Source organism: Schistocerca nitens, chromosome 6 (assembly GCF_023898315.1).
Source record: "Schistocerca nitens isolate TAMUIC-IGC-003100 chromosome 6, iqSchNite1.1, whole genome shotgun sequence".
NCBI lineage: Eukaryota > Metazoa > Arthropoda > Insecta > Orthoptera > Acrididae > Schistocerca > Schistocerca nitens.
Window position 1 is genome coordinate 443,283,477 of NC_064619.1, and position 26,159 is coordinate 443,309,635.

Consider the following 26,159-nt stretch of genomic DNA (forward strand, 5'->3'; position numbering starts at 1 on the left):
TGAAGAAGATGAAGAATTTAAGAGACTAATTTTTTATTCTGAAATGTGTTGGCATGTGTTGTGGTACGCACAGTCGATCAATTACCGTACTAAACTACAATGTATACAACAAATGATTTGAATTCATGCCTTTACTCTACATGTTTCTATGGTTTAGCAATCATAAAAAGAATAATGTGAATTATGTAAGAGTTTATATATGAAAAAAATCTTTGTGGTCAGTTATCATAGCAGCACAGAAACTTCTGTAGTCATAATCTGTGTTGTGAGTCTTATTATACTTCCAATAAAGTGAACACAAAGTAATTTAAAAAAATTGCAGCCATAATAAATTATTTCAGATTATCATTTTCCACTTCTGATTCTAAAATCATTAACTCAATGTGCATATTGCTGATGTCAAGAATCATATCAATTTCAAGTGAGTGCCATGTAAAGCACTGAGTATACTTGTGTCAGAATGCATTGTCTGATGGCATAGTTTCTTGGGTTTGGCTTGACACATGTGAGCCGAAGGAAACAGATTTGGGGCAATTCCGATATGCAATGAGAATGTGAGTTGGGGAAACATACAGAAAAGATAGAGGGGGTGTGACCTACGCTTACCCCTCCAGCCACCACTTTTGCTGATCACTTGTATAGTAAACACATTGTTATTGAATTAAAAATTTTGTTGACTTGAACATAAGGGATATTACAAACTAATTAGAAAAAAAAATCAGTAAGCTTATTCAAATTTATATTAATCATGTTACTTGTGTATTACCGCAGCTGCAACACATGTACACAATATATTTTCAAAAATTTAATTAGCTATATATTTTTCAAAATTTGAGCTTTGAGCAGTTCCATTATTTTTGCATCAGAATTTTGCTAGAATTTAGGTGCCTATGAAATTCTTGGTGGGCTATTGCAATGGAAATAGTCAGTGCTCCTATCTCTGTTACATATTGTAGATTGGGATGCTCTCATTAAATTCGACATAATCCAATGGATTCAAAATCATAAATCTAGTAATATAATTCATTCTTATATTTTTTCATAAACAGAAATAATACAGTATATTAAACTGACACAAGATTTATCTACAGTTTAAGTTGAAACTGTAACAATATTTTAAAATTATTGTCATTATTCATATTTGTATAATTTATTCTGAAACATTTGTAAAAGAAGTTTTTAATTACTGTATATATGAAACTATTTTTATATGAAAGATCTATGCATATTACTATTGCTGAACTGCAACTTTTTGCCTGCACTATTGTTGGTTTTGTTTGTATCAAGTACTTACAAGAAGTTGGTAAATTGTAGCATGAGTTGTGAAGTAACTGTCTGGAAACTGATATGAAATTGTCATGCTCAAATGAGTGAATTGTATCAGATTGGTAACTAATGTGTGACATGTGGAAATATGAAATGAAGAAAATAAAATAAATGGTGAAGAAACTTAATCATGTAGTGTACAAATTGTTAAAAACAACCCAATCATATCCTTAGATGTAAAAATGATTATTTCAGCAAGCTATGTTTTTCAGTGAATCACAAATTTGATGAGGAGCAGCAACATCCAGGTGTTGATTACTTTCCATCCCATCTATTTAGTAGCAGCAAATATTTGGTGACAAATGCTAGAAAATTGCACTTGTTTGGAATTTTAATGTTTCAGTTTTTTTGAATGGCAGTAGAGGGAGGGTCACCGTCACTTTAGAACCATGATTGTACCCAGACATGCACTTCTTTCTCCAAAGCAAATCAATGGGCATAAAAGTCTTTTTTCAGGGCTCCAAAAAATAAGGAAACTGCACGAGGAGAGATCAGAACTGTATTACGTATGTGTAAGTGCTTCCCAGTGAATCATCTGTAGCATAGTTAAATAACATTGGCAATGTGTGGGTGGATGGGCATTATCCTGCAACAAAATGATGCCATCCATCAAAATTCCCAGTTGTCTGGACTTGATGAAACACACTAATTTGTGCAAAGCATCCATGTATGGCAGTGCGTTAAATTGTGGCACTGGGTTCCAGAAAGAAAAAGAGCAGTGGGACAATGCAGTAGTTCATGGCTTTTATTTTTATTTATTTATTTTTTTGTGAGGGGTATCCATATGCTCACTTTTCCTTCAGCTGAAAATGATAACACCACTTTCATAGCCTACAATAATACAGGACAAGAAAAAATATTCTCATCATGATATAATCATGAGGCTATAGGCCTTGTGATATCAATATTCTCTTGAAATTCTACTCCTCTATCAAATTGCATCCACACTGAGCTCGAAGCTTGTTTTCAAAACATGTTTCTGATTGTTTAATGTGGACGCCATTTGGAAACATGTTTTCAAATGTTTCAAAACTCAGAAACATCTACCCATAGCAGTGTCATATAGATAATAGAAAATGATGTTTCTGGCCAGCTACCACACATCACCTCTGTATGGTGGTAGCATATATGTTTACATGTTGTGTTGTACCATTTACTGTTTTCATTGGTATCATGTTGTTTTGTGGTAGCATTATCAATTTTTTCTGAGGAAAATGGAGTACACGAGGGAGCAGATTGCAGAAGTGTTATCATTGTGCAAAGAGGAGGAATATTTCTGGAACATTAGAGGTAAGGAATACAAAAATAGCAACAAAAGAGAGAGAGAGAGAGCGAGAGAGAGAGAGAGAGAGAGAGAGAGAGAGAGAGAGAGAGAGAGAGAGAGAAGGTTTTCTTGTCCCACTGATGAGAAAATGGAAAGATTGTGGCAAGCAAGTCATTGGGCAGTATTGCCAACACTGCGTACAGAAGAAACTGGTTTGGACATGTGCTGCTGCAATTCACAAACAGAAGGAAACAACAGACACTGTGGAAAAAGAGGTACAAAGATTATTCTTGCTTATCTTTATTTGTATTTTATATTGTACAGTAGCAAAAATCCATAGTTAATTTGCCATGGTACACTTCTCTGTAGGCTAAAAAACAATCTCTAAACTAATGTTGAATTTGTTTGTGTTAGAAGCTTTCTGTGGTGTATTCATGGGTCCAGTAAAAATCGATGCACTATCAACTTGTGTCCATCTACCTTGGATAATCTCACTGGTCTCTACATCATAGGAGTCCAAGCTCCCTCGTGGGCTATATTTCTTCCTGATCCCAGCATTTTGTCAAAAAAAATTGTGGAGACCCACCTCTGTAAGTGCGACTGTTTGTGCTTTCTCTGATTGCAGCAACATAGGTTTTCAGAATACACAAAAGCTAACCACTTAAAGTAAAATGTGTTTTTGACAGCCATTCTTGTCCTTGAAAATTGGTAATTAAAAATTCTTTCCTTCGAACCTTTATCATGCCGTCCTGAGTATGGTTTCATAATACTTTCCTGCATTGGAAAAGTGTCATCTACCACAGATACATATGGTAAGGCATTTGTCACTCCAGATAAGCATTCAGCTTGTGGCAAGTTCAGGTTCTTTTTGTAAGTTAGTTCATTTATGCTCATGTTCTTGAACAGACCACCATTGGAAACTCTTCCTTGCCAGCCAATACCTATGTATAAAAAGTTATAGAAGGTATTAATGACAGCAAGCAGCACAATACTAAATTACCATTTGTAATAACAAAATTCACCCCAACTAGCAACAGGGCACAGTAGGACTATGTACTCCCCATCAAATTCTGCCACACAATGGGGTTAATGATGCATCTGTGAGAACACACATGCAATTTCATCCCAGTTTCAGTCGCTGGCATCTGAAAGAAAGAAATTTGATTTCAGGTTTTGGCAGATTGATTTTTGATTAGAGAAATTGAAGATGAAGAGGACAATGCTGGCCCTTCAATGTCAATGCCTCCACCTTGAAAAGTAAGTTGAGTTGTTGGGAAGTAGAACAGTGAGGCACATCATGTTGCCACACAATTATTAAAGAAAGACAACACAGTACAGGACATTATTTTTGATGATATGTGTGAGGTGATTCCTAAAGAATAAAAATTATGTAATGTCCTTATTTAATGATGTTTCTCATTTACTTAACTTTCTGTAATCCTTCAGCACTATCACTAACACTGCACAAACTTCAGGTACTATTTGAGATATGACTTGCTTTGAAATGTTAAGTAAATAGACTAAGCCCTGAAATGTATCTCTTGTTGCCAGAAAACAAAGAATAACAATAAGTCTTTGGTTGACTGCAGTTTCTACCCTGAAATTTGTGTCTCTTTTTTCTAAACAAACGGTGCTGCCATATTTGCCAGAAATTCAAAAGCAGTAGATGAAATCTGAGTGAAGTTACAGAAATCAGAGCCATTTTCCATATTCAACTCCTGTAGGAAATTGTTCCAGGCACTTTTTTTATAGTATGATTTTGCCCGCCAATGATATTGACAATGCCCTTCATTTTGCTTTCATTCACCTTCCGGTATTATATAGTGAAGCACTACATATCATTACAGTTTCCTCATCACTAGACATCATAGCAGACAAATAAAATTGCTGATGATGCAAAAACACTACAAGATATGATTCCCACTAGTATGAACAGAACAAGAGACAAGAAACTACGTTGGAAACATTTGCAAAACACAGGAGGAAATGATGTCTCCAACAGAAAAATGTTTCCATTGGCAGTGTGTACATGTCATCAGCCTGTGGGGAACCCACTGTGCACAGATTTTCCAGAATTTAATAATATGCTTTGTTATGTTGGTATGAGCTATAATGTGACTGATGACCAACGTGAGCCAAATGTCTTCCACCATCTACTGTCAGTCATTTCTGATAGCAGCATCCACTCCAGCACTGACAGGAGGTATAATGACACATGGAGCCTGTCCTGGCTGACTGCTGTCTTTCAGTGACCCCTGACCTTCACAAAATCATTTATTCCATGCAAGCACATGTTTTGAACTTGTTGACTAGTGTATCGAAGTTTTTACCTTCATTCTTGTAGTTTTATTTTGTTAAAAATTGATGTGATTCTTATATGTCAGTAAAAAGAATAGAATTTAATTGCCCATCCTTCAGAGGATCCATGTATAGGCACTGTGTCTTTGCTACCTTGCCCTGATATTAATGTTGCCTTTTTTTTTTTTTTTTACTTTTTTCTTAAATACATAACTGTTAGCCTCTAACCTTTGGATGAGCAATTTTAGAACAGAGCGAAAGCTGCTGTTAACACTATTAATGAAGACTGTTGGATCAGGCTGTTTAAATATGAATTAATTTTTGCTGTAGCCTGAAATTGTTAGATACTGGTTCCAACAACTTGTGATGCTAAGATAATAAACGTTAACAAGTTATTATGTCCATTAATCACCCAGTTTATTGCTCCCCCTATCTTCCTGTGTAACGATGTCCTGACAATGAAAAAAGCGGATGAAATTTTTTGAAAGTATTTTTGGCTACCCCATTTGCAGAGATGAAAGGAAATCAAATGAAGTCTCATATGAATTCTATTTGCGAATCCTGTCTAAGGAAACCCTTATATATCAGAATGTGTCCACATCTGAATGTAATTTTCACCAGTATTGCTTTATAATTTGTCACTCTTACCACTGTTCTCTTTTGGGAAGTAAATGTGAAGGTATTAAAATGAGATGAATCTGGATGAGATATATATATTATAGGATACTCCCAAAGGCACTATAGAGATGATAATTCAAGTGTCAAATGTGTTCATAACTACAAGAAAACATAGTATATACGCAATGGGTGCAAATTATGAAATACTTAGAAATACATTGACATAAAGTTGTTTAATGGACACCAAAAACTGTAACAAATAATACAAACTTGATAACATAATAAATTAAAGTGAAATTATTTCGATATTCCATGCTGATCATAAAAATGAACACAATTAGCACTCTCTTCTGACTCCGCGTTGGTCTTTTTTTCCTTGTCAAGCTTTATCCTTAAGAAAATGACTTCAGAAACTTGCTAACATGTCTTCATAGGTACTGTCTGCATTGGTTCTACACATAACTCCTGAGCAAGTCCCAGCTGAAAAAAGAAGAAAGATTTTATATTTTAATTGTTAAGTTAATGAAGAAGGTAATCAATTTACTAAGTAACCATTCTGAGCATAAATACATTACATGGTTAGAAAATAAATGCTTTTGTTGATCACATTTCCAATCATTTACATTGAGCTACATACATACATTAATCCTTGTTGAATACATCATGAATACGACATTTCGTAATGATGTGAAACGTGTCACTTTAAAATAAGTTTTCTTTACACAAAATAAATAATTTTTTTTTCAGTTACTACTTCATTTCTAAGAATTCATCTTTTTAGTAGAAGGAGTTGTCATTCAGAAATTCTTTTAATTTGCTTTTAAATGTTGGTTGGCTATCTGTCAGACTTTTAATACTGTTTGGCTAATGACCAACAATTTTTGTGGCAGCATAATTCACTCCTTTCTGTGGCAAAGTGAGAATTAATCCAAAATAGTGAAGATCATCCTTTCTTCTAGTGTTGTAGCTATGCACTTTGCTGTTATTTTCGAATTGGAATGGGTTATTAATGACAAATTTTATAAGTGAATATATGTATTGCAAATGTAATGTGAATATCCCGAGTTCCTTAAATAAATGTCTGCAAGGTGATCTTGGGTGGACTCCAGCTATTATTCTGATTACACGCTTTTGTGCAATGAATACTTTCTCTCTTAATGACGAGTTGCCCCAAAATATGATGCCACATAAAAGCAGTGAATGAAAACAGTAATAGTAGGCTAATTTAGTGATAATTTATCACCAAAATTTGCAATAACCCTAATAACATAAGTGGCTGAACCTAACCGTTTCAGCAGATCATCGATGTGGTTCTTCCAATTCAATTTCTTATCAATGCAATAATCGGTGTTTTCTCAAAATGTAGCAAGAATCCATTCACACAGAACCACTTAACAATTTTCTGAAAGACATTATTTACAATTTCCTCAGCTGATTCTTGCGTGTTGAGTGTGATTACTATACTTATATCATCAGCAAAAGAACCAGCTTTGCATCTTCATGAATATAGAGCAGCAAATCGTTAATATATACACTCCTGGAAATTGAAATAAGAACACCGTGAATTCATTGTCCCAGGAAGGGGAAACTTTATTGACACATTCCTGGGGTCAGATACATCACATGATCACACTGACAGAACCACAGGCACATAGACACAGGCAACAGAGCATGCACAATGTCGGCACTAGTACAGTGTATATCCACCTTTCGCAGCAATGCAGGCTGCTATTCTCCCATGGAGACGATCGTAGAGATGCTGGATGTAGTCCTGTGGAACGGCTTGCCATGCCATTTCCACCTGGCGCCTCAGTTGGACCAGCGTTCGTGCTGGACATGCAGACCGCGTGAGACGACGCTTCATCCAGTCCCAAACATGCTCAATGGGGGACAGATCCGGAGATCTTGCTGGCCAGGGTAGTTGACTTACACCTTCTAGAGCACGTTGGGTGGCACGGGATACATGCGGACGTGCATTGTCCTGTTGGAACAGCAAGTTCCCTTGCCGGTCTAGGAATGGTAGAACGATGGGTTCGATGACGGTTTGGATGTACCGTGCACTATTCAGTGTCCCCTCGACGATCACCAGTGGTGTACGGCCAGTGTAGGAGATGGCTCCCCACACCATGATGCCGGGTGTTGGCCCTGTGTGCCTCGGTCGTATGCAGTCCTGATTGTGGCGCTCACCTGCACGGCACCAAACATGCATACGACCATCATTGGCACCAAGGCAGAAGCGACTCTCATCGCTGAAGACGACACATCTCCATTCGTCCCTCCATTCACGCCTGTCGCGACACCACTGGAGGCGGGCTACACGATGTTGGGGCGTGAGCGGAAGACGGCCTAACGGTGTGCGGGACCGTAGCCCAGCTTCATGGAGACGGTTGCGAATGGTCCTCGCCGATACCCCAGGAGTAACAGTGTCCCTAATTTGCTGGGAAGTGGCGGTGCGGTCCCCTACGGCACTGCGTAGGATCCTACGGTCTTGGCGTGCATCCGTGCGTCGCTGCGGTCCGGTCCCAGGTCGACGGGCACGTGCACCTTCCGCCAACCACTGGCGACAACATCGATGTACTGTGGAGACCTCACGCCCCACGTGTTGAGCAATTCAGCAGTACGTCCACCCGGCCTCCCGCATGCCCACTATACGCCCTCGCTCAAAGTCCGTCAACTGCACATACGGTTCACGTAGACGCTGTCGCGGCATGCTACCAGTGTTAAAGACTGCGATGGAGCTCCGTATGCCATGGCAAACTGGCTGACACTGACGGCGGCGGTGCACAAATGCTGCGCAGCTAGCGCCATTCGACGGCCAACACCGCGGGTCCTGGTGTGTCTGCTGTGCCGTGCGTGTGATCATTGCTTGTACAGCACTCTCGCAGTGTCCGGAGCAAGTATGGTGGGTCTGACACACCAGTGTCAATGTGTTCTTTTATCCATTTCCAGGAGTGTATTAAGAACAACAAGGAACCCAGGACTGAACCCTGTGAGACACTATTCTTGATACCTCCCCAATTAGAGGACTCTGTTAATTTTTGCAGGCTATCTGTACTGTTAATTTCAGCCTTCTGCATTCTTCCAGTTAAATATGAATTAAACCATTTGTGTATTGTCCCACTCATACCACAATACTTAAGCTTATACAGAAGAATTTCATTATTCACACAATGTTCGGTTATTCAATGCCTTTCATATTTGATCAGTGAAAGCATATATAGCATTTTCTGTTGAAATGCCTTTCTGAAAACCAAATTGACATTTTGTTAGTCTACACCTATATCAACATCTACGTGATTACTCTGCTATTCACAACAAATTGCCTGGCACAGGGTTCAGTGAACCACCTTCAAACTGTCTGTACCATTCCACACCCGAACGGCATACAGGAAAAACGAGCACTTAAATTTTTCAGTGCAAGCCCTGATTTCTCTTATTGTATTGTGATGGTCATTTCTCCCTATGTAAATGGGTGCTAACATAATGTTTTCGCAATCAGAGGAGAAAACTGGTGATTGAAATATCATGGGAAGGTCCCGTCACAACGAAAAACGCCTTTGTTTTAATGATTGCCACTCCAACTCACAATCATGTCTGTGGCACTATCTCCCCTATTTCACGATAGTACATAACGAGCCGCCCTTCTTTGAACTTTTTCAATGTTATCCATCAGTCCTATCTGATGCAGATCCCACACCGCACAGCAATACTCCAGAATACAGAGGACAAGCATGGTGCAAGCAGTCTCTTTAGTAGAGCTGTTGCACCTACTAAGTGTTCTGCCAATGAATCACAGTCTTTGGTTTGCTCTACCCACAATATGATCTATGCGATCGTTCCAATTTAGGTTATTTGTAATTGTAATCCCTAAGTATTTAGTTGAATTTACAGCCCTCAGATTTGTGTGACTTATCGCATAATCGAAATGTAGCTGATTTCTTTTAGTACTCATGTGAATAACTTCACACTTTTCTTTATCCAGGGTCAATTGCCACTTTCCGCACCATACAGATATCTAGATCATTTTGCAGTTCGTTTTGGTCATCTGATGACTTTACAAGACGGTAAATGACAGCATCATCTGCAAACAATATAATAGGGCTACTCAGATTGTCTCCTAAGTCGTCAATATAGATCAGGAACAATAGAAGGCCTGTAACACTTCCTTGGGGAACACCGGATATTACCTCTGTTTCACACGATGATTTTTCGTCTATTACTACAAACTGTGACCTTTCTGACAGGAAATCACAAATCCAGTCGCACAACTGAGGCGATATTCCATAAGCACACAGTTTGGTTAGAAGACGCTTGTGAGGAATAGTGTCGAAAGTCGTCTGGAAATCTAAAAATATGGAATCAATTTGACATCCGTTGTCAATAGCACTCATTACTTCATGAGTATAAAGAGCTAGTTGTGTTTCACAAGAACGATTTTTTCTGAATCTGTGCAAATCGACACTAGTGATATAGGCCTGTAATTCAGCGGATTACTCCTATTTCCCTTTTTGGGTATTGGTGTGATCTAAGCAATTTTCCAGTCTTTAGGTACGGAACTTTCTGTGAGAGAGTGGTTGTATATAATTGCTAAATATGGAGCTGTTGTATCCACATACTCTGGACCGGAGCCCTTACCTTTATTAGGCCTAAGTGATTTAAGCTGCTTTGCTACACTGAGGATATGTACTTCTATGTTTCTCATTTTGGCAGTTGTTCTTGATTGGAATTCAGGAATATTTACTTCGTCCTCTTTCGTGAAGGAGTTTTGGAAAACCAAGTTTGATAACTGCTTTAGTGGCACTGTCATCAGTAACTTCACCGTTGTTATCGCGCAGTGAAGGTACTGATTGCGTCTTGCCACTGGTGATCTTTATTTCTGACCAGAATCTCTTTGGGTTTTCTGCCAGATTCTGAGACAGAGTTTCGTTGTGAAAATTATTAAAAGCATCTCGCATTGAAGTACACGCTATATTTCAAACTTCTGCAGAACTTTGCCAATCTTGGGGATTTTGCGTACTTTTCTTGCTGCTTCTGCAACAGCGATCTGACCACGGGGGGATCAGGACCATCACTTATTAATTTATGTGGTATATACCTTTCAATTGCCATTGATACTATCTCTTTGAAATCATTCCACATCTTTTCTACACTTACGTGATCAGATCGGAAGGAGTGGAGACTATCTCTTAAAAAGGCGTTACCACCATTTTTATCAGCTTTTTTAAATAGATGTACTTTGCCTTTCTTTTTGATGGTTGTAGGTGTTTCTGTATCCAGCCTAGCAGCAACTGTCTTGTGGTCACTAATCTCTGTATTCGTCATGATACTCCCTATTTGTTCAGGATTATTTGTTGCTAAGAGGTCAAGTATGCTTTTGCAACCATTTACACTTCAAGTGGGCTCATGAACTAATTGTTCAAAATAATTTTCTGAGAAAGCATTCAGTACAATTTCGGATGATGTTTCATGCCTGCCACCGGTTTTAAACAAATTGTATGAAAGGGGTACCTATCTGAAATGAGACTCAAGTTTTCTTTGAACTGTTCAGCAACTACACACATAAAAAAAAGTTCTGCATCACCCCAGTTCCCAGAACTCCTGAAGATAGACGTTGACTATGGATATTGTATCACAGACACAGTCCCTTTGACTGTTCAAAGATCTCACTAAACGCGCCCAAAGATGTAAACAACCTTGCATGAACAGCGCCTATTAAATATAGCGGGTCCGACAGCTGATCAGTTCTAAACATTCCACCAGGAAGGAAGTACACAGCTCTTGTTGTCTGTCGTTCAACCATGCCTAGATGGTCAATGCTGCGGTCCGAATTGTTACTTTGTGCCTGGAAGGGCTTTCAACAAGAGCAGTGTCCAGGCGTCTTGGAGTGAACCAAAGCGATATTGTTCAGATATGGAATAGATACAGAGAGACAGGAAATGTTGATGGCATGCCTCGCTCAGGCCACCCAAGGGCTACTACTGCAGTGGATGACAGGTACCTACAGGTTATGGCTCGGAGGAACCCTGACAGCAACACCACTATGTTGAATAATGGTTTTTGTGCAGCCACAGGACGTCATGTTATGACTCAAGCTGTGTGCAGTAGGCTGCATGATGCGCAACTTCACTCCCGATGTCCATGGCGAGGTCCATCTTTGCAACCACGACACCATACAGCATTGTACAGATGGGCCCAACAACATGCCGAATGGACCACTCAGAATTGGCACAACATTCTCTTCACTGATGAGTGTCACATATGCCTTCAAAAAAACAATTGTTGGAGACGTGTTTGGAGGCAACCCAGTCAGGCTGAATGCCTTAGACACACTGTCCAGCGAGTGTAGCAAGGTGGAGGTTCCTTGCTGTTTTGGGGTGGCATTATGTGGGGCCGACGTACACACCTGGTGGTCATGGAAGGCGCCATAACGGCTGTGTGATATGTGAATGTCGTCCTCCGACCGATACTGCAACCATATTGGCAACATATTGGTGAGGTATTCGTCTTCATGAATGACTATTCACACCTCCATTGTGTGCATCTTGTGAATGACTACCTTCAGGATAATGAAATCGCTCATAGAGAGGCCAGCATGTTCTCCAGGCATGAACCCTATCGATCATGCCTGAGATAGATTGAAAAGGGCTGTTTATGGATGATGTGACCCACCAACCACTCTGACAGATCCATGCCGAGTCGCCATTGAGGAGTGGGACAATCTGGACCAATAGTGCCTTGATGAGCTTGTGGATAGCATGCCACGATGAATACAGGCATGCCCTCAATGCTACTGGGTATTAGAGGTACCGGTGTGTACAGCAATCTGGACACCACCTCTGAAGGTCTCGCTGTATGGTGGTACAACATGCAATGTGTGGTTTTAATGAGCAATAAAAGGGGCGGAAATAATGTTTATGTTGATCTCTGTTCCCAATTTTCTGTACAGGTTCCAGAACTCTCAGGACCGAGGTGATGCAAAACTTTTTTTGATGCGTGTGTATCTTCTGAGTCAGGGGGTCAGTAAAACGATCCAATTAATAGTTTAGTCCGATTGTCACGTATAATCTCTACCCATACCATTTTTCTGGAACTATCTTCTTCAGTTTCATTACAAGGTAAACTGTTTCTGACAGCAATGAATACTCCACCACCAACTACATTTAATATACACTTTCTCAACACTGTCACGTCATTTGAAAAAATTTCTGAACTTATTTTTCCTTACCTATAACTATTTGAGCTTCAGTGCTTTCTATTAGGGTTTGGTGCTCTGGTTCTTTTCCAGTACAGCTACGACAATTTACAACTACAATACCGATTGGTTCTACAACTACCTTACCGTGTTTTACCTGCCCCTTCTAAACAGACGCCCTTTCTGTGGTTTCGTGAGACCCTCGAACCTAAAAAACCGCCCAGTCCCTTCCACGCAGCCCCCACTACCTGTGTAGCCCCTTCCTGTGTGTAATGGACTCCTGACCTATTAAGCGGAACCTGAAAACCCACCACCCGATGGCACAAGTCAAGGAATCTGCAGCCTTCACAGCCACAGAACCTCCTGAATCTCTGAGTCAGACCCTCCACTTGGATCTGCACCAAAGGACCACAGTCGGTTCTGTTGATGATGCTACAGATTGTGAGCTCCACCTTAATCTCGCAAGCAAGACTGGCAGTCTTCGCCATTTCTGCTAACAGCCTGTAGTCAGAGAGAATCTCCTCCGATCCAAAGCGATACACGTCACTGGTACCAACATGGGCCACCACCTGCAGTTAGCTGCACCCAGTACTCTTCATGGCATCGGCAAGCACCCTTTACACATACAGAATGACTCCCACCGGTATGTACATGGTATGCACATTGGCTTCCTTCCCCTCCTTGACAGCCATGTTCCTGAGAGGCTTCATTATGTGCCTAACGGTGGAGCTCCCAATTACCAGAAAATCCACCCTCTATGAATGCCCAGACCTTGCGAGCTGAGATGCTTCCTCTGGAACAGGGTAGACAACTGCATCTGGCTCAGAGACTTCGTCAGCCACAGATAACGCCCAAAACCTGTTGGTCAAATGAACCGGGGAGGCCCTACAATCGGCCCCTCAGAAAGTCTTTCGCTGCCTGCCAGACTTTGGCATGATCTCCCACTCGACCACTGGTGAGGGATCAACCTCAGTGCAGGCAGCACCCGGGGCAACCACAGCAGTAGACCATTCAGGCGGACACGTGGGACATGCTCATCATTCCTCACATACCCACGTCCAATCCCCTAGAGTGATGCCCCTTGGCAGCAGCCTCAAGCTGCATGATGGAGGCAAACACAGCCTGGAGCTGTGAGCAAAGGGTCAACAACTCAGTTTGCATCTATACACAGCAATCACAGTTCTCATCCATTGCTGAAGTCGCTCCTGTTCGAAGCTCTTAAAAATACGTAATATACGAATGGTGTACTCGCCTTATTAGCAGCAGGAACTCGATGTGATCTCTCACTGATGGTCTAACTGACATTGAGCTGATCTAACCAAAACAAACAAAAGCCTGTACGATATGAGGGTCAATACAAGGGTCAATAACAACAACGGTACTCTATGCTACACTGTTATTAAAATAAATGAGTGTCCCTAGTAAGCAATCAAATATGCAAGCAATTTAAAAAAAAAAATAAATAAAAAAAAAATAAAAAAAAAGAAAAAAAAAAAAAAAGAAAACACCCCACTTGTAACTACACAGATAACTGAAAATAAGTCGCTCCTGTTTGAAGCTTGTAAAAATATGTAATAAACGATCGGTGTACTCGCCTTATTAGCAACAGGAACTCATGGAGCTCTCTCACTGACAGTCTAACCAATTCATTTTGACAAATACGTATGTCATGCCACTCTTGAATAGATTACTTTTTCAAGAATTTTGGATAAAGCTGTCAGAAGTGAGATTGGGTAGTACATATTATCTGTGAATTCTAATATTCTAACTAAACTAATTTCTGCTGCTAGGTGCTCTTCATTCACATTTCAACTGACAGACAGTGACAAGGCATCTTTGTGAGAGTGCATATCTTAGACTTAGGTGGTTTCTTCACAGTCTGACGCAATAAGTCAATAAAATTTGAAATGGCTACCTGAATGGGAAGATCTGTATTAATATGACTTAATTAATTACTTTATTTATTTTTTTTTCAAATTGAAGGAACAGAAGCTGAAATCTGCCAAAGAATTTTGTGAGTGAAATTTAATACAGTAAATACGTTCAAGCATTCAGAAGGTAACCAGGAGTCAGTAGAAGACAAGTGATACATGACAGTGGGAGGTGGGTAAGCCAATATGTTCACAATATCAATGAACTTTCATTTGAGACATGCCAGTGCATTAACATGGATGAATAGTATGTGTGGCAAATATCAGTGATGATGAATGAGACTGTTGGCTACAAACGTTTATTGAGCTTCAAACAACACTTTAGTATGTGGAACACAATCTGAACAGTCATAATAACCAATAAATCATGATCAAGCAATTATGATCCGAAAATTAAGTAGATATTTTTTATCCATAGATGAAAAAAGTGTGCTAATTTTGCTGCAACATACACACAATGTGTAGCTTATCAATTTTTATCTTAGCGTATCTATTTTTATGAGTGCAGTTAGCCTCAGCACCAGTGTCTGTCAAAACTGCTTGAAGAATTGGTGGTGGGTACAATCTGCTGTTAATAATGTAGTCCACACCAAAAATTTCAGTTTAAACACTTAACTAGCACTTGGATGTTGAATGAACTACTGTTTATGGCCAGTCTGAGCCTCATCTATTAATTATGTAGGGATAAATAAGTAACTACATATTACACTTGACTGATCTCCACAGGGGAGACTTCCTTCTCATCCCGTGTGGTAAGTCTCCCCTGTCCTGCAGTTCTGGGTGACTTTTCTGAAATCTACTCCTTTTCCTAGACCTCTCCATTCCTTTTCCTCTACCCCTCTTCCTTCCCCTTCAACCCTTCTGCCTGAAGAAGGAGTCAATGGCTCCAAAGCTTGCCTAATTACAACCCTCTTTTCATGTGTGTGTTCTGCCACTGCTTGATGAGTAGATTTTTTTTATCTATCCAATTAAATTACTTTCTCAAAAATTGAATGCACAAATGTTGGCAGACAAAATTTAGTAGCAATTTTTGTGTCCATAAGAAGATCATTGCATGATGTATACAATAACTTCCACTGTTACACATTAGCAAAAGATTTTGCCAACAGCCTGAGGAAATTCTGGTCATGTGTAAAATTCCTAAGCATGTCAAAGGCTTCTGTCCAGTCAGTTGTAAACTATCTTGGATGGCAATAGAAAAGAGCAAAGCTGGAGTTTTAAATTTCAAGTTTAAGAAATCATTCACAAAGGAGGACTGTACAAATATACCATCATTTGACTATTGTACAGAGTCCCACTTGGGGGACATAGAAATAGTCATCCATGATGTACAAATGCAACTGAAAGAACTGAAAACAAAAAAGTCATCAGGTCCAGGTGTAAACCAAATTTGGTCTCACAGAGAGTACTCTGTGGCACTGGCCCTTATTTAGCCTGCATTTACCATGAATTTCTTGCCCAGCGCACATTCCCAAGTAACTGGAAAAAAGTGCAGGTGACTCCTGTGTATAAGAAAGGTAAAAAAAAATGGATCCACATAATTACAAGCCAATCAGCTTAACATTGGTTTGCAGCAGAATTCTTAAATTTCCTTGTGACACAAAAGCTTTTGTAAACAAATCAGCACAGATTTAGAAGGCAATATTTGTGCAAAACTCAGGTTGCTCTTTTCTCACATGATATCGTACAAACCAAGGGTGGAGGGCAGCAGTAAGATTCGATCTTCCTAGATTTCTAGAAAGTATTTGTCATGGTGCCCCGTTGCAGACTGTTGATGAGGGTCCGAGCATATGGTTTAGGTTCCCAGATATGTCAGTGCCTCAGAAACATTTTAAACACGAGGTATGTCCACAAAGTAAGTTCTGTTTGGTTATATAAAAGAAATGTGTACAGATACAGAAAAAATATTTACTGTACAAAAATCTACAACTGTTAAACTACTTTTGTACATAGCTTCTGAAATTTTGTAGGCACTTGTCATAGTGTGGCACAAGTTTATATATGCCTTCTTCATAGAAGGTTGCATCCTGTGTATTCAACCATGTGGTAAGATGTTCTTTCAGGTCGTCATCATCACTGAAGTGTTGACCACCAAGGACAGATTCTAGGTGTAAGAAGAGATGAAAGTCGCTAGGAGCGAGGTCCAGGCTGTACGGAGGATGATCAAACGCATCCCAGTGAAATTCCCGTATGAGTTGTTTGGTCACATTCGCTGTGTGAGGTCAGACATTATCGTGGAAAAAAACAACGCCTTTTGACAGTAATCCTCAGCACTTGTTCTGTATTGCGCAGCGCAATTTCTTAATGGTCTCGCAGAAACCATGTGCATTGATTGTTTGGCCTCGTGGTAAGAAATCTATCAGAAAAATGCCTTTTCTGTCCCAAAAAAAGCTGCTCATGACATTTTGAGGTGTCAAGATTTGCTTAGGCTTAATCTTAGTTGGGGATGAAGTGTGCCTCCATTCCACTGATCACCGTTTTTTTTTTTCAGGGGTGTCGTATGATACCCAAGTTTCACCCCCCGGGACTATCCGAGAAAGAAAAACATCGCCTTCATTGTAGCATGTCAAAAACTGAAGTGCACTGCCCATCTGTTGTTTTTTGTGTTGTTCAGTAAGAATTCTGTGTACCCAACATGAGCAAAGTTTTCGAAATTTCAGTTTTTCAGTAACAGTTTCAATGAATTAGTGATCCTGAGATTTGCGGAACTTCCATAGCAAGGGCACTAAGTGTAAACTTATGGTTGTGCTTAATCTTCTCTTCACTTGTATGAACTAGTTCATCAGTAAGCAGAGACTGGTGTCCACTTCATTCTTCATCGTGTACTTGATCATGTCCTTCACTGAACAGTCTGACCCATCTTCTAACCATTGAATCACTCATAGCATTTTGTCTGTAAACCTCACAGATTTGCCAATGAATTTCCTTTGGTTTAACTTTCTTTGCATTTAGGAAACGAATCACATATCTGATTTCACGCGCATTTTCAATTACGGCTGACATTATAAAGAAGCACTGCAAAGCACACGTCGGCAGAAGTGATCTGAAAATAGTGCACATCTTCTACTTGAGTCAAAGTAACTGCCATGCATGCTCAGAGCTGCGATTGTAGTGCTCCTGTGGATAGAAATAGAAACAGAACTTACTTTGTGGTTGACCCTCGTAATAGAACCCAGGATGTTGTCTTCGATGATGAGCATTCATCATAGAAAAGGGTATTATCAGGAGAACCACAGTGAAGTGACAAAAGAATAACTCTTATCTCTGCATACATAAATAACTTGATGGACAGGATAAGCACCAATCTGTGGCTGTTTGCTTCTGTTGCTGTGTTGTATAGGAAGACAGATACAAGATGATTAGTAAGAATTTCTAGCTGGTGTTATGAATGGCAGCTTGCTTTTAATGTAAAAAAAAAGTAAGTTAATGCACGAGTAGGTAAAACTACCCTGTAACATTTGAATGCAGCAATAGTAGTGCACTCCTGACATAGGCACATTGATTAAATATCTAGGTGTTAACTCAAAAAGTGATATGAAATGGAATGAGCATGTCAGTTTGGTAATATTTTATTGAGAGAGTTTGGGAAAGTGTAGCTATCCACAAACTGGATGGCATATATAAAGCTAGTGTGACTCATTTTTTAGTACTTTTTGAGTGTTTGGGATCCCTACTAGGTCAGATTAAAAGAGACATCAAAGCAATCCAGAGTTGTACTGCTAGATTAATCATCAATAGGTTTGATGAGCATGTAAGTATTGAGAAAATGTAGACTGTGGAATGGTTCTATGACCACAAACATACATTTTGCATAAGAATCATAAAGATGTTGTCATGGTGTTCAGACTGTAGACTGATTTGATGCAGCTCTCCATACTACTCTACCATGTGCAAGCCTCTGCATCTCTGGATAGTCACTGCAACTTACAACCTTCTGAATCAGCTTACAAATTCATCTTTAGCACCCCACCCTCTCCACACCTTGTTACCTCCGCCCCCCTCACCCACCCCCCCCCCCACCCCCAATTTCCCTCCAATGCTCAATTCCCTGACAGAATATCAAACAATCCCTTCTTTTATTCAAGTTGTGCCAAGTATTTCTTGCCTCTCTGGATCTATTCAGTACCTCCTCATTAGTCATGTGATCTACGCACTTAATCTTCAGCATTCTGCTGTAGCACCAAATTTCAAAAGCTCCTATTCTCTTCTTATCTAAACTGTTTATTGCCTATGTTTCACTTCCATATGTGTCTACACTCGATACAAAAACTTCCAGAAAAAATTCCTAACACTTAAATCTACACTCCATGTTAACAAATTTCTTTTCTTCAGAAACACTTTTCTTGCCATACCAGCCTAGATTTTATATCCTCTCTACTTCAGCCATGATCAGTAATTCTGCTGCTCAAATAAAAAAACTCATCTACTACTTTAAGCATTTCATTTCCTAATCTAATTCCCTCAGCATCACTTGACTTAATTCAACCACCTTCCATTATGCAAGTTTTGCTTTTTTTGATGTTTTTCGTATATCTTCCTTTCAAGACACTGTCCATTCTGTTCAACTGCTCCTGCTCCTTTGCCATCTCTGACAGAATTACATTGTCATCAGTAAACCTTGTAGTTTTTAATTCTTCTTCCAGAATTTAAATCCTATTCCAAAATTTTATTTTGTTTCCTTTACTGATTGCTCAATGTACGGATTGGATAATATGGTGATAGGCTGCAACCCTGACTCACTCTCTTCTCAACCACTGCTTCTCTTTCATTCCCATGACTGATTTCTGTACAAGTTGTAAATAGCTTTTAATTCCCCTTGCCAATGGCCTTGCCTTAGGCTGAGGATGACACAGTGGTCTGTCAGTACCGTTAGGGTCTTCTAAGATCTGTTCAGACTGAGTTTAGTTTTAGTTTTTTTTGACTCCCCATATTTTACCCTAGCTACCTCCAATATTTCAAAGAGAGTATTTCTGTCAACATTGTCAATAGTTTTCTCTAAGTCTACAAATGCTATAAACATAGATTTGTCTTCCCTTAACCTGTCTTCCAAACTAATTCATGGGCTCAGTATTGCCTCACATGTTCCTACATTTCTCTGGAATCCAGACTGGTTATTCCCCAGCCTGGCTTCTACCAGCTTTTCCATTGTTCTGTAAATAATTCATGTTAGTATTTTGCAAACAAGGTTTATGACATTGATATTTTGGTAATATTCACACCTGTCAGGACCTGCTTTCTTTGGAATTGGAATTATTACATTCTCTTTGAGTCTGAGGGTATTTTGCCTGTCTCATACATCTTGCACACAACATGGAAGAATTTTGTCACGGCTGGCTCTTGCAATGCTGTCAGTTGTTTTGACGTAGTGTTGTCTTCTCCTTGGGCTATGTTTCCACATAGGTCTTCAGTGCTTTGTCAAATCCTTACAGTATCAAATCTCCCATCTCATCTTCATCTATGTCCTCTTCCATTTCTATAATATTGCCTTCAAGTTTATCTCCCTTGTGTAGAGCGCCTATTTACTCCTTCCAATTTTCAGCTTTCTCTTCTTTGCTTAGGACTGGTTTTTCATCTGAGCTCTTATTATTCATACACCTTGTTCTCTTTTCTCCAAAGCCCTCTTTAATTTTCCTGTAGGCTGTATCTATCTTTTCTCTAGTGAAATATGCTTCTACATCTTTACATTTGTCTCTTATCCATTCCTGATTAGCCACTGTCCACTTCCTGTCACTAACATTTTTTAGACATTTATATTCCATTTTGTTTGCTTCATTTACTGTATATTAATATTTTCTCCTTTCATCAATTAAATTCAATATCTCCTGTGTTATCCAAGGATTTCTAAAGGCATTCTCTTTTTATCTATTTGATCCTCTGCTGCTTTTAATATTTCATCTCGCAAAGCTACCCATTCGTATTCTACTGCATTCCTTTCCCCTGTTCTAGCCAGTCATTGCGTAGTTCAAATGACTCTGAGCACTATGGGACTTAACATCTGAGGTCATCAGTCCCCTAGAACTTAGAACTATTTAAACCTAACTAACCTAAGGACATCACACACATCCATGCCCGAGGCAGGATTCGAACCTGCGACCGTGGCGGTCGCTCATTGCGCACTGCTTCCTCTGAAACTCTGAACAACCTCTGGTTTTTTCAACCTATCCAGGTCCCATCTCCTTAATTTCTGACCTTTTTCAATTTCTTTAGTTTTAATCTACAGTTGATAAACAATAAATTCTGGTCAAAGTCCACATCTGCCCCTGAAAATGTCTTACAATTTAACATCTGGTTCCAAAATCTCTGTCTTACCATTATATGATCAATCTGAAACCTTCCAATGTCTACAGGTATCTTAAATGTATACAACCTGCTTTCATGGTTCTTAAACCAAGAGTTAGCAGTTGATTAAACTATGCTCCGTCTAAAATTCTACCAGATGGCTTCCTCTTTCATTCTTTTCTCCCAGTCCATAATTAGGGTTGCCATAATCTCGGAATCCAAAACCAGGACAAACCTTACGGTCACCGTAGCCGATCGAAGGAGATAAGAGGAATAAGGAGTCCTCATGCCCATAAGCTAAGGGAAATGTGCATTTAATTAATGATCCAGAGTTTAGGAAGGACTGCTTCATTAAGAAAGCATTTATTACAAAAAATAAGAATATGCATTACATTATTCAGTACACGAAGTTCTATTGTCATCATTTGAGCTTTTCTTATATCAATCGTATTTCTCAGAACCTTGATTAGAGCCTGACTGCCCATTGTTTCCATATCTCGAAAGCTGTTCTGTTCTGTTTGGATTTTATATAATGTGAAGGCAAAGAGATAACATATTGATGCTTCTTTGACAGCAATTTTTGAAATTACCGGAAGTTGACTTCAAATCCAGCAAATATCGCGGACATTTGCCTTTTCGGCCCAGACGTTTTCATTTACCCTAAAATCGCGGACTGTCCGTGAAATCCGTGGCGTATGGCAACCCTATCCATAATCGCCTACAATTTTTTTCTTCTCTTCCTTTTCCTACTCTCAAATGCCATTCCCCCATCACAATTAAATTTTTGTCTCCCTTAACTACTGGTATCTGATTAGTTTCTTTTATCTCACCATACATTTCTTCAATCTCTTCATCAGCTGCAGGGATATGGTCTATGGTACATGGAGGGTGGACCATACAGGAAAGATGAGAGAAATTAGGTCCTGTACAGAGGATTTTGGACAGTTGTTTTTCCCTCACTCCATTTGTGAATAAAACGAGAAGGGAAATGTCTAATGGTGGTACGTGGTGCCTACTGCAATTCGCCATAATATGGCTTGCAGATTATGTATGTAGATGTAGATGTATGTAGATATAGTCCAAAGGAAATGAAGGAAATTTACTCAGCTGTATGTGAATTAATTAGTTCTGCGTGGCATCAACAAAATCCACAATGGTTTCAGTGCTACTTATTGTGGACATAAATCTGATATCACCACAATGAGTGTTCTGGCGTTACCACAAGCACCGGAATGAAGAAGCGAAATGCAAGAGCAGAGAAGGCGGTGAGGAAATGGCGCCCAATGGTGCGTGGAATTGGACCATGCCGCACCAAGAGCAACACCTGGAAGAAGGGAATATAAGTGACACTTCTGCTAGCCTTGGCCTTGCAGATTGGCACCAGATTGTGGACGTTAGTTATCAGTGACCTGTGTCAACTAGCCTGAACAGTTCACATATCAAGGACTCTAAATTATATTGCAAGTCACCCCTCATTTGCAGCTACTACTTGTAAATCTCCAAACTTAAGTACTGTCAATTTCTTTTTAGAAATAAAACTACTAATATTATTTGTTTGAATTGTTGCATAGCATTCTGAGTACACTGCATCCCATATGTAACCTATTAGTGACGAGTGGGCAACACCCCACAACTAGCAACGAAGATGGGATCATCTGTTGGCTTGGTGCTTGCATGTATCTTGTTTCAGGTCCTGATGGTTCACCTCTGTCACATACATGATGATCTTTCAGTCTCTCTTCTCCCATATTCATCGGTCCACAGGACAGTGCGGCCACAGCAGCCACCAGAGGGTGTCATCACGACACCTCCTCTCGTCCTACCAATGTCGCTGGACCCGCCAACATTGCAGCAGTTGCTGCCTTCTTCATGTGGTTCATGGTAGCAATAGGTGGACGCATACCCTTCTGGTTGTTTTCCGGTGGCCGTTTCTGCCAGAGTGCAGGCTGGATGGTGGGATACGGCCAGAAGTTGGACGTCGCCTACAGCCACAGCTTCTGGTCCATCAAAGTGTCTACGCTCCTGCATCCCTCGCCATGGGCGCACTCCATACACAATGACAGTCCGTCGCTTTTGGGGGGAGGAATGTTCTGGCGTAACCACAAGCACCGGAACAAAGATACGGAATGCAAGAACAGAGAAGGTGGTGAAGAAAAGGTGCCCAATGGTGCGCAGAATTGGACCGTACCATGCCAAGAGTGACAACTGGAAGATGGGAATATAAGTGATACTCCTGCTAGCCTCGGCTGCACAGATCAGCACCAGATCATGGACATTAGTTATCAGTGATGTGTGTCAACTTGCCTGAACAGTTCACATATCAAAGATTCTAAATTATATTGAAAATCACCCCTCGTTTGTGACTACTACTTGCAAATCTCCTGAGTTATGTATTGTCAATTGCGTTCTAGAAATAAAGCTACTAAGATTATTTTTTTGAATTGTTGTATAGCATTCTGAGGACAATGCATCCCGTAGGCACCTTATTAGTGGCGAGTCAGTAAGACCCCACAATGTGTTGTTTGAAATGTTAAATTAAGTCAAAAGATTAGACTGGTCTTCATAACTAACAGAATTCCTGTCAACGTAAATTGATAAATAAAAAAAAAAAAAAGAATTAATTATAAATGGAAGAGGAGGTTTTTATGAAAGCTCTTGCGGGGTTAGAAACAACAAATGTGTTTAGTGGAGGGTTAAAGCATGAGCATTTTGGAAGGAACACACAGAGAGAGAAATGGGAAAGAGTACAGGCTGAAGGACATAAGTCAGGACAATAGATAGAAAGTAGGGAAACATTCCAAAGAGGAAGTTCTTATGGTATACACCAGGGTTCAGTTTCCCAATAGCTCCTCCGCCCTTCTTCCCTCTCTCTCTCTCCCATTCAGTTTCCAATTGATTCTGCTCTATTCTCACTAAATGAGACTAATTCCACATACTGTATCTCTCTACCACTCTGTGCCAACCCTCTCTTTGGATTAAGTCCGCATCTCTTTCTTCTGACCTGTACCCATCCCTTGAATCCCCCTCCCCCCCCTATTTTGTCTTTATGCTCCTTCCAGCACATCCAACTCGTTGTGTGTGTTTTCCGTAGGTATGACTAATTTTTTTACTAACTAAACAACTTTTGCTCCTTTCCAGTGCTTCACATGTATAGTGAATAGCTAAACTCTTACATTTATTACTTATTTAGTTTATGTTTTGTTGTGGTTCATCACACACTTGTGAATGATAGACCACCGATTTTTCCCAACACAGTCACTATATCCACCATTATGCATGATGTGCATTTTGCAATTTATGTTAAAGAAAACAAACTTTTATAGCAAATAAGCAGAAAAATTGTAATTTTGCAATAGAATTGAATAATGTTCTCTGACTTACAAGATACAAGAGAATGGCACATTTATGTTGGAAATGGAAAAGTAAATTAAAACAAACAATAATGGAAAATCCAAGATGGCCTGCTATACTATATTATTAATTAGCATTTACAGAATGTACACTTCTTTCCTTAACATTTGACTGCAAGAATCATTACCTAACATTCCTCTGGACATTATTATTATTATCATTATATTATTTTCATGCAACTTGTTTGTCTACAAATGTTTCTCATCACGCATGTAGTGATATACAATTTCGCACATGAGAAGTTTCACCTTAACCCTGCCAGAACTTGACATTTTCATGCTGAGCCAATGTAACAGCGCTTGATGGGGGAGGATGAGTGAGGTGAATATTGGTCAGGGAGCATTGGTTCCATGTATTGTGACTGTTCATTACTGTTATCTGTGAAGGACGAGAGCAAGAAGATTGGCTAAGGCAATTGACAACAGTGGACTACAATTCATGGTGCTAACATTTTACTGATATGAAACTCGTTGTGAGTTAACTGAATTTCTCACAAGGTTCCTTTCTGACACACGTCAGCTATCTTGACAAATGAATAGTGCTGGAGTGAAAAGAATACTACACAACTACTCACTAAAATTTACATATATATCAATGAAGATACATTTTAGTAGCTTAGCTCCATCTTTAATGTGTCATTCTCGGATTTTTACCTTTCATCATCAGTCTTAGGAATGCAACATCATTAGAAGTTACAGATGCAGATCTCACCAGGATAAATACACTGAAATATGACAAAGTCACAGAAATTCTGATAATGATGCCTCCCTGAGAGCTTTGCTGATGGGCTAAAATTCCAGACTGACACATGAAAATAGTGCTGAAGATCCAAACTCCAACATGCTTAATCAAGTCTGATGTATGTAAAACCTGAATTGTGTGCTTCTTACCATTCATGTCTTCAATTCATATTGAGTGCGTCAGTAGTACTGCCAATAAATGTACCTATCAAACTGGCTTGCGAAATAGGTCTACAGGTGGTCTATTATCCAGCTTAACTGCGGCATGTTGCTATGGGTATAACAACAATTATTGCTCCATTTTTGTGACTCAAAATACCATTTTCTCCTGCTTTATCTCTTCTCTCTCTTTCTCTCTCTCTTCTTCCCTTGCATAAAGTTTTGGCTATACTCAAAAATTTCCATTGTTGCAGGATATCATTCAACTAACAGAAGAAGGAACAGCTAATAGATAGAAATTAATACTTTCTCAACAAAAGTTTCCCTTAGGGTTAACAATAGAGATGTTATATAAGGCATTCAGTACTAACCGATGCCTTGAGTTGGTTCTCATGGTATTGTATTCCTCCTTGTTTATCAACAAGTTTCATGTTTTTCTTCTCAGGATCACCTGGTACAAGTACTGGCTTGCTGGGATCTTGCTGGAAAATAAAAAATAAATGAATAACAACAACAACAACAACAACAATAATAATAATAATAATAATAATAATAATAATAATTCTGTGGCCATGTAATGAGGCTCCCAAACACAGACTAACAAAAAGAATAGTAAAATATGTAGATTCCTTTGCTAATGAAGGAGAATGGATCCAAAATGTTAAAAAAGACTTGGAATTAGCCAAAATCACCAAAGAAGAAATAGAGATAAGGAACAATTTTAGAATAAAAGTAGAAAAATGGGAGGTTAAACCAGAGGCAAAAGCCTGAAGAACCGGAACAAAATGGGGTGGAGAAAGAAGAGATAACCCTTTAACTGCTCTGGATATGTTAATGCGGGTGTCTTTGTACCTGTCCCTGTGTGCTCTGAATGTGTTAGATAGATTTTTTTGGCAGTATTAATATGTTATGTACACAGCTAGATTTCCCCCACAAAATAA

The 26,159-nt window shown here is 39.4% G+C and overlaps 1 protein-coding gene across 1 annotated transcript in view; it reads right to left on the reverse strand.

Moving 5' to 3' along the window:
- Positions 1 to 5,923: 5,923 nt before the first annotated feature.
- The window catches only part of LOC126263398 (uncharacterized oxidoreductase YjmC-like), a 229,207-nt gene continuing 208,971 nt past the window's right edge, over positions 5,924 to 26,159 (reverse strand). Inside the window, exons 8-9 of the mRNA XM_049960493.1 lie at positions 25,590 to 25,700; positions 5,924 to 5,986 (exon numbers count right to left, since the gene is read on the reverse strand). Coding sequence (XP_049816450.1) covers positions 5,924 to 5,986; positions 25,590 to 25,700 — 174 coding nt within the window. The remainder of the gene's footprint in view (positions 5,987 to 25,589; positions 25,701 to 26,159) is intronic.